The sequence below is a fragment of the Anas acuta genome, chromosome 4 (genome assembly GCF_963932015.1).
Source record: "Anas acuta chromosome 4, bAnaAcu1.1, whole genome shotgun sequence".
NCBI lineage: Eukaryota > Metazoa > Chordata > Aves > Anseriformes > Anatidae > Anas > Anas acuta.
In genome coordinates, this window is record NC_088982.1 from 39,349,342 (window position 1) to 39,359,510 (window position 10,169).

General features: G+C 44.4%; 1 protein-coding gene across 1 annotated transcript in view; it reads right to left on the minus strand.

The window, feature by feature from the left end:
- Positions 1-7,445, minus strand: part of SLC7A11 (solute carrier family 7 member 11) — a 61,973-nt gene extending 54,528 nt beyond the window's left edge. The window contains exons 1-2 of the mRNA XM_068680750.1: positions 5,964-7,445; positions 2,914-3,040 (exon numbers count right to left, since the gene is read on the minus strand). Of these exons, the coding sequence (XP_068536851.1) occupies positions 2,914-3,040; positions 5,964-6,240 (404 nt within the window). The 5' untranslated portion in view covers positions 6,241-7,445. The remainder of the gene's footprint in view (positions 1-2,913; positions 3,041-5,963) is intronic.
- Between the last annotated feature and the right edge of the window lie 2,724 nt (positions 7,446-10,169).

Here is a 10,169-nt window from a genome sequence, read left to right on the forward strand (position 1 = left end):
AAGCACTTTCTTAGCACCATGACTCAACCAAAAGGTCACACATTGTGTTGGACCAAACAGCAGGAGAGCACAGACCAGAAGCATCTTCCTAAGAAAGTTTCTGCAGAGACAAGTGAGGATTGCTGCTTGTGTACACCCCATGCACAAGAACCACCCCTCTCACTGGCCAACAACTGGCTTCACAGCTGCTGCCTTTGCTACAGGCTGAACGCCCCCTGCATGAGCTTTACCCATCCATTTACTGTCTTTACCTTGGTGGAATATTTCTGATTTACATAAGCAGATCACCAGGCTTCCAGCATTTGAATGCTGCAGACTGCCAAAGGTAGCTTGAACTGGCCTGGATCAGATAAAAGATCAGATCTTTGGAGCTTTCTCAGGTCTTTTTCCTCAGCCTCTGCTCCTTCCCCCAGAACTTGGATTTTTCTCTCTCATTTTAAGAAAAGCCTTAATAAAGTGGCAGCCACTGTTAGCTCCACAATGTTCATCTTTAAAAACAAAGCTCCTAAGTTATACCTTTATTAAATATCTAGTTAGTTATACCTTTAATAAATATCTAGGCCTCCTGTGTTCCCACATTAGAGGGGAGATGGTGGTGATGGTGTGCCTGGCTAGCTGAGGCAGACGTTGAAGGGATGGAACATATTCCTTTTTACTGCAGTCAGAAAGAAAGATTGGCAGGCTCTTAAGATCTGTACATTCATGAATGCACAGAAAGTGAATTAGCAGCTTTCATTTAAGGGCAAGAAAAAAAAAAAAAAAAGTGAAAAAAAATGCAACAGAGAGAGAAAAAAAAAGCCACTGGGAGAAGGGCAGGCCTACTGCCGGCAGCACATACCAGAGGTGAGTAAGTCACCTCTTTGGCAGTGCGCTCTTACCTAACCTGTGTTTAGCAACCACCATATACAAGCACTACAGACAATGTGTTCACACTGTCATCTTCACTTGTTTGAAAACTTTTTTTTGTAGTATTTTTGTAGGCATGTAGTACACCCACAACCTGACTCCTAGGGAGAAAAGGAGTTCCTACATGTACTGGATGAGGAACAGCGTAGCGTAAGGCACTTCTGAACACGGGGGGATGCTAGCACAGTTTAGTCAATGCATGGGCAGAATTTAAGTGCCTCCTACACTGTAAAAGAGGGGCTGTAAAGATATATGAGGAGAGAAAAAGTTTATTTTGGTCGTGGCTGCTCCAGAAGCCAGTGGGTGTGATAATTCTGTGTCTTTCAGAGGAGAAAAGGCTTAACTGAGAAGTGCATGTGCAGTTTCACCCAGTGAAAACACCATAGGTGCATACTAAGTCCCAAATTCTTTGATAGCAGCAGCCAATTAGTTTACGATGTCAGAGTCAGATAGGAGACTACATGGAGTTTAGGCAGCGCTGCTCTGATCATCACAAGTTATAACAAGTACGGCTCCCTTGCTGCCTCTCAGATTTGATGATTAAAGAATCCACTGATGTTCTTTCCCATGTGCAAGATGATTATTTACTGGGTGTGGGGCAGATCACAATGACTAAGAATGTTTTTATGACACTCCTGAGACACTGTCATATGTACAAAATTTTTTAAACATTTCATGAGGAGAGGAATTTCTGAAGTCTCATTTCTTGTGGGTACTTATGCCTAAGCTAATAGTGTCCCCTCTGCCCAGTAGGGTGCAGATTTACAAGGGGATTTCTACCATTACTCTCTTTTGTTGATTCTCTGTTGTGCAAGGACATAGCTACGTTCACACCACTGTTTCCTTCAGTGAAAACCATAGGTCTGCTTCCTCTATCTGGTTTTCTCTTTGACAAGAATATGATTAAGGTATCTACTCGTTCATGACATTTGGTAGAAATTTTGCAGTGTGTTCAAGGGTTACCGATGAGTGAGGAGGATGTGAGGGACCATCTGACGTACACAATTATTTCCTCTGAAAACAAGATAAGGATTTATGGGTTCATAATGACTCAGCACTCTTAGTGCTTTTAAACTCAACAGGCTATGCTAGAACTTGTCAATATTATGTAAACATAGCTGTGATTTGAGATGAGGCTTGTGCTTTTGTGATTCATTTGCTGGTTTCAGAAGAGAGAGGAAAGGAGTGCTAACTAGCCTAAGGCACGCATGGATCACTCCTGAATTTATTTTACATAAGTGAATTGCATTTTCTACATGTAACAAGCTTTTCAGCCTCAGCAATACTATTAAAAAAATAAAATAAAAAGGGCCATATTTTAGTGTGATAAAAAGATCCATTTACATTATGAATATTTATTTGCTATGGTTTCGTAATTCTGCATCTTCACATTGTAATATCTTATACAAAGTCGAGGGCTGCATCAACCACACCACATCAGTACTTCAGACGTTTTAGATATGTAAGGACTTCCTGTTGCTTTATTTGCCCAGCTAGTGCTTTTCATATTAACTTCTCTAACACACCATGAAAACAAAATACAGGGACTTGAACTGACATCTAGAGAACACATGGTGCCCCGAAATCTTAAATATATTGGGCAATAACTTTGCTATGCATTATTCCTGTATGTATAGACAAGAGCAACGACTCCAAAAGCCACTGTCAAGACTGACAAAATGCAGAGGTGACTTTTCTCTTCCACTGTATTTCAAGTAGGCACAGGTATTAACATTAATGGGTACAGTAAGCTTAGCAAAATTAAACAAGTAGCTGAATTTGTGTGACAGGCTTTTTTCATAGAATCTTTTTTTTTATACATGAAACATTTTTTAATGTTTCAATGCCAACAAGCAAAACATCATTGTTAAATTCTCTGAAGCAGCTGTACTAAAAAACTTAGCTCATATGTTTGATTTCTTTTGCACATCATGTGTTGGAGAGTTTCCTGACTGAAAAGCATATTGCCATCAGAAAAGAAACAGAGGAAAGCTGTGATACACTTACCGAATAATGAGTAATTCCACCCAGACTCTCACAAAAGCAGGTAATGGGCCAAAGGCCTCCAGGATATAGGTGTAGTGACCGCCAGATTTCTTAATGCACGTTCCCAGTTCAGCATAGCAGAGGGCACCTGTAAGAGTTAAGCTAAGGCATCACGAAATATCCAGAAATACCTTTCCAAACACTTGTAAGGTAAACAACAGAGCTGCTGCAGTATCACAGCTTCTGATACATTTTAATCCTCTTTCTTTTGAGCAATTTTATAAGTTTCGAGTCATTCAGCTAGACCCGCAGTTACCCAAGCTGTACGTGTATGCAGTTACATTTACGTGAAAGCCACTGAACAAACTATTTGCTAGCAAGGTGCTTCATTACTCATCCGTGCCTTGGGAAGAGGGATGACAAACTGCTGTGTCACGCCAGCCACCCCGGCTGGCCCAGCTAAGCGAAAGCCCTCTGACACACTTGCTTGTTATCAAACTACGATCAGCTCCTTGCAGCCTCAGAAATCCCTGCCTTGCCCCTGAAGGAAAGCCTAAAGACTGCATTCCCTCTCCTCAGCCATGGGGAAAGCAATAGACAGACTGACGTTTGGAAGCAGGAATTGCAGGTGGAGGATTTTCCTCATTATTACCCCCAACACCTTACATACAGAACTCTGGGAACGGCTTGGCCCTGGCTTTCCAACACCAGTGCAGTGCTGTGTATGCAACCAACACAATGGAAGCTCTGCTCATTTCTGCATTGCCTTAAGTACAGACAACTTCATGTTGTCTTAGCAGGGGGCTCACTTCAACACTCAGTGTCTTTACGACGACTAAAATAAAACCAAAATCATCATCATGTTGCCACAGTGGGGAACCAGGTTCGTGCAGAAGTGGTTCAGGCCCCCTTGGGTGAGCATTAGAAGCACTCACAGTAAGCAGCAGTTCCCAGGGAGGTCCCCAAGGCTGCCTCCAGCACAACACACTGCCTCAGCCATTACGGAGCAGGAAAAAGCATGCTGCAACTATGGGGACCTGCACGAAGGTTTCTTTGCCTGTGCATCGTCTGCTACTGTTGTTTAATGAGCCATCACCCAGCCTCAAAGCCAGTGGATTCTCAGCTCCACAGGTCGACCTCATTGGCAGAGAAAAGGTTCACCACCTCAGTTCAATGTCAGCAGCCCTTTTGAGAGACTCTGAGAAGCCACAGGAAAACCAAAACAAAGTTGGCAAGCACTGAATCACACAGAGCTATGATCAGCAACATGTACAAAGTCTGCTCCCCGCCTGCTTTTATGCTACTAGACTTTAAGATGAAAATTACAGTTGTCAAAACCACCTAACACACACCAAGCTGGATGGAGCTGTAAGACGTTATGACACATTCCATCCTCCTTCCTTCGCTTTGTTTGGGGCTTTGCAAAAACACAACAACTTGTATCTGATCATCTTCAGCTTACTTGGAAATGTATTCAACGAAACACTTATAGCCACACTTAACAAACAAAAAAACAACAACAACAAAAAACACCTATTGATGACTTTTCTCTTTCCAACCTCTTCTGGAGTGGCTCAGGATGAAATCAAACTGTGCTTTGATACACGTTACACAGACAGCCTCAGCAAGACCTTAGGTGATCTTTGTATGAGATTTTATTATAATTAGGTCATGCAGGAAATTAAAAACACCCATGATATAACAATTATGAAAAAATAACTGTAACGGGTCAGAGAAAAGAGGTAATATCTTTTGCTGGGCCAAATTAGACACATCTTCACATCCTGAGATCTGGAAAATGCCCAGGAAAATTCATCTGATTTTTTTCCACAGACTTGACTTCACAGCCAGAAAATTACTACTATTAAAGCTAAACACGTGATGCTTAAGCAAATTCTAGTTTAGCTGAATCTAAAGACCAAGATATTAGAACAGGGTTGCAAGTTGCATTTGAGGTCTTTCTTTATAGGGGACTTTTGCTTCCTGGCAGGACTTCCATGCTAGCACAGCAGGTTACATTTCACATTGTACCAAAGCATTTAACATTTGACCAAAACAGTTCCTAAATTTCTTGTATTGTCTGTTTGGCTTGGGTGGACTTTTAGAGTCAACGCTGCCTTTAAGTTCGGAGCCAAGTTACACAGGGTGGCATTCGCATGTTCCACCTATTAAGCAGACACATGTTAGGCCGTGTTTGCCTTCTTTACCTCTTGCCAGAAAACAAGTCGTCTCTGTTTTAAATAAAGCCAATATTCATGTTAGTTCTTCAGCTTCTTTGAGATTAACTCATTAAGTAGGTCAATGGACCCTCTGTCCCACAGAAGCCAGGGTGGGGTTTTCCACTCTGAATGGGGGCTTTGTGTACAGAACAAATAAACTGGCATTCTTCAGAATTTAATACTGTTAAAAAAGAAACACAGCAAAATTAGTAAAAACTGTCACGATCGGCAGGCCAGCAACAAAATTCACATTACAGATTTGTTTCCATCATGCTCTTTTTTGCGACCCAACCTTTCCAAGCCACATCGTGAGCGGGGAATAAAGGGAAAAACAGTAACACAAGACCAGGGAGAGGGGTTATTAGTATTATTACTTTGCTCCCTTTCACGCCAACACAGATTATGTCCAGTGGGAATTATTCCTCCCAGACCTTGACCAAGCCTCCAGGGAACTGAGTCAAACTGTCTGAACATTTCGCTGGTGCTCGGAGTGACCCGCATGCCCCATTGCCAGGGGCCTTACAAGCAAATGGTGAACTACTTCTCACAGCCAGAAGGAAAACATTATACATAGAGCACTTTTTATGGCGTAAAGCAGACATTCGCTTTTCCTTTAGGGGTCCGTGAGAAACGATTTGCGCTTACAGCCTGTGTTGACACGGCACCAGGGGACAGGGATTGCACAGCGCTGCACCCTCCACACAACCTATCACACAGCAAAAGCCTTCCGCAGCCCTATTGGTCCTCCAGCTCCACACTGTGCATTGATATCCAATGGCAAAATCAGACAACAAATAGAAATAATCCACCAGCTGCCCCTCTGGACCAATTAGAAACTTTTGAGAGACTTACCAAAGAGCGAGAGGATGCCACACACTGTCCAGACAGTCAAGGACATGCCCACACTGCCTGTGTTCTTCAGGATCCCTTTGGGCGAGATGAAGATGCCGGCTCCAATAATAGTGCCAATGATGATGGAGATCCCCCTCAACAGCGTGACTTTCTTCTTCAGCACAACCTTTTGCTCCTGGGCTGGCTGCCCGCTGTCCAGAGAGGGCAACCTGCCATTAGGCTGCCCCTGTAAGTAGCTCCCATTAGACGCTGTCAGCACAGCAGCTTTCCTGACCATGCTCCCGTGCCACCAGCACGCCGACGGCAGGCACAGCCAAAAAAGTTTGCAGCAGCAACTCAAGGCTTTTTCCTCCCTCTGTAGCCAACTACTTAAGCCTCTTCCTCTGCCTGTTCTTATCTGCCAAGCTGCTCCTACGCGCAGGTAGGGAGCTCCTGAAGCGTGTTTTACCCTTCCCTGCTGCCTGCGCAGTGCTCAGCAACACCTGTGCTTTCCCCCAGCTCGCCGGTGCTGCCCTATCATTGGAAACCAGCTCAGCTTCCGCGTGGACTTGTATTTAAGCTCTTGTCATACCAAGTTACTCCAGCTGAATGATGATGCAAATTCTCCAGGTTTGCATCAGCCATTTGAGAAACCTCTGGCATTACTCAGCACTTTCTTTTTTTTTTTTAAACGGTAGGGGCATGTTGCACAACCGATCTGAGCGTGGTGGGAAGAACAAAGCCCTCGCGAGGAAACCGAGCCAGTCGAGCTCAGCACATCACCGCCGACACCCTGAGACACACACTCCCCAATTTTTAAAGCAACTCGTGCTCAGAAATAAAAGCCTGCCGAAACACAAAGCTTGTCGGAGTGTGAGGGGGAAAAGGAATCAAACAGGATACGTCATCTCTGGGTCTAATCCAATTTCTTTCTCTTTCAAGCCCTCGCAGTGAAAGTTCAGTTTGTGTAGCTGAACTTCTTGCCCTGCCGCCACCGGTCACAGCCTCCCCCTGCTCAGCATCGCCTACCTGCAAACCTCCGCGGGCACTGCCTGCACCTACCTAAAGCCTACATGCAAACCCTCCTGAGCCCCTGTCGCTTAGCAACACACCCAAATCAAACTCATGAAAAATCTAGGTTATTTCCCGCGTACAGTAATTTCCACCCAGGCAGTGTTTATGGGACATTGGTAAGCAGCTCGGCAGTGCCACTTCCCCTTAAGAAATAACCATTGAGGTTTGCAGCGCTCTCTGCTTTAGGATCTGTCAGGAGGAGGACAGCACTAGAGCTGCTCTGAAATCAGAAAGTGCCTTTCGTGTTCCCACCGAGCTTCTCTGAGCAGATGAGCAGGCTGACAGATGCACACAGGCTTCTGTTTCACTACCTGATGACTCAAACCTGAGGAATTAAACTGTTAAAAAGAAGAACATTCTCATAAAGCAGAGCAAAAATCAATAGCCTTCAAGCACTTGTAACCTAATCAAGGGACAGCCTGTGCCAAAGGGGAAAAATCCTGCCCAGCATAACTTTTGCAGCTGCTCGTGGCTTCAGATTAGATCAGTGCAAAGAGAAATGATCCCTGCAGTTCCTGCTTAATTAGGACCTAGGATGTGTGTGTGTGGGGGGGGGGGGGGGGGGGGGAGCAGATAGCAGTAAAACATTTTATCATTTGCAAAGCAGGCACTGAGCTCAGAGTACAACCCTGCTTTCAAACTTGTTTGGCAAACAGGAGATACTGGAGTATTAAAACACTGCAGCTGTAAAACTCCAGCGTTTTTAAAGCCTCATATTTTCAGTTATAACTCACCTGTGAGTTTGCGCTGCGATGATCTTTGAGGTCCCTTCCAACCCAAACCTTTCTATGACACAAGGCATGCCAAAGCTTATCGAGTTTAAACACACGCAAGTATAAACAGAAGGGATTTTAGCTTTTGAGTACATGCTGGTACTGCTTGCCTATTTTCTGAACACATCCTACCCCTTCCTCCACCTGCTCCTGTGAGCAGCAGCTGATCCCTGACCCTCCATATAGCTTGCACTCCTGTTCCCAGTACACCTCGTGTCTGTCCCTTGCATACACACCACTGGCAATGGCAGGCAGGACCTCTTCTTGTCCCACACAGTCCAAACCAAGCCAACTTTCACAGCACCCCTAACATGCAACGCAAAATGGCTGTTATGCTACCAGAATTGTTTGCCATTCATGTGCGTTTGTTGGGCTGTCCTCCAGGAAGATTATAAATGCCTGAAGTAAGTAACTAGATTAAACCAGGAAAAAGCATTAACCACAAAACTGGGCTGGGCTGATGACCTTCATTTTAATTTTCAAAGGCTGTTTAATGATGAGACACATGACATCTTGAAGCGTCTGATAGCTTAAGGTAGTCATTCTTAACTAATGCTTACCCATTATTTCAACAGGAAGATGGCTCCAAGATCAAAACCAAAGTTCAATCAGCTCCCAGATGATCCTGAAGCAGCTCCCAGCAATCCAGCTGTCTGCATCAGCTATTCAGTAGAAATGCTGGGCAGTATAACGGTTTTCTAATTTTATTTGATCACTGGCCAGAAGAATGCAAAAATGTTCTGAATCCACATTTGCCCTTTGGACATCGCTATTAACACCCCCCTACGCAGGGAAAAGTGTGCTTGCTGCTTCTGTCATGTGGGGACAGCAGGCATACAAAGCTTAAGACGGTGGAAAATTCCCATACTGAAATTTCTAAGGTGTGAATCAAGGAGGGATGGAAACAGAGCTCGCTTTTTCCTAAATATTGGCAGCTTGCTACTGATCACACTATGCACAGCTTTCCCGGTGGATGCTGTTGCATACACAGCTTCCCAGTGCTGTCCATTAATAACAAACATACATTTAAAAATGAGGACCACTTTTCCTCCTCTGCATCCAAAGCCTGCTTCAAACTATCAGGACAGAGAATACTTATTTGGTGCCAAGGGATGATTTGCAGCTTCCTAGAGATTTCATAGGAATCTTCTGCCAGCTGAGCCCAGCCCCAATGCTGGATAGGGCCCATCACTGCCTGCTACCCCACGTTACCCCACACATTCCAAATAACTTCTCATCATCTGTAGCCCACCAGATGCTTTTATTTGGGTTATCCATTACAGAGCAAAGGCTATGGCATCACTATGCAACCGCAACACTACAGTCAGTGTCTTTTTCAGAGAGCTCTTCTGAAAGCACGGGGCTTAACCTGCCCAACATTCAGAACAGCCCTGTTCTGCCATAAAAATCTGCTCTGGAAACAGAACAAAAAGATAAAAGGTGCAATTTTCTATAGACTGATGAAATTATTGGAAATAATGTTTCTAAAGACGATTCTCTGAAACTAAACTTTCAACCCTTAATGGCAGCTGGTATTGTGCAGAGCCTTTTATTGTTTCTCCTCCTTGTTTTGTTTTTGTTTTCTCCACCAATCCATGGACATTTTCTCCTGAGCAAACATTTTAAAGCATAACCCAGATCATCACTGTGAAATGGTTTCCTTTTGAATTGCACCATCAGCCCTGGACTACCTCATCCCTTGCCTGTTTTAGACAGAATCCTTTATCAGGTGGGCGGGCAGGCAGGCAAGGCTCCTGCGCTCCAAATCTGCAAAGAACTACAGCGCTACCCAAAGGGGGGAGCCTCACCACACTGCCTGACAGCTGCCACCAGGACCAGCAGTGCTGCTGGCACCACGCATGTTGGCTGTGATAACCCCTCTGACAGCTGCCCTGCAGTACTCTAGAAAATAAAATACTCGAGCATCACAGGGAGTGATGGTACTGCAGCATTTCATATGCTGAAAAGACTTGATACTGAGGCACTGAAGTTTTTCACACTAGTAGAGCTTGTGCCAAACACCCGGACACAGCTACGCCTTGATTCTGAAGAAGCTACAATAGGGATATTTCCCCTGGGAAATGAAACCACACATACACACACACACGGCATTCCCCTGTATGGGAATGCTACAACACACACACAACCAAGTAAAAGCTAAAATTCAAGTCTGGACTTGAGTTTCCACTTCTCAAGCCCACAAAACCTCCTTTAATTGAAGGTGTAGCAAGCATATCTTGATAATCCTTCCAGACATTTGTATATCTGCTCATCGCATCAAGCAAATCAAGAGTCACAAGCCAAGCCTTCAGGCCACACATTGCCACAGTGACTAGAGACACAGGAATCAAAAAGGAAGTACAGCAAGACTGAAGAGGCA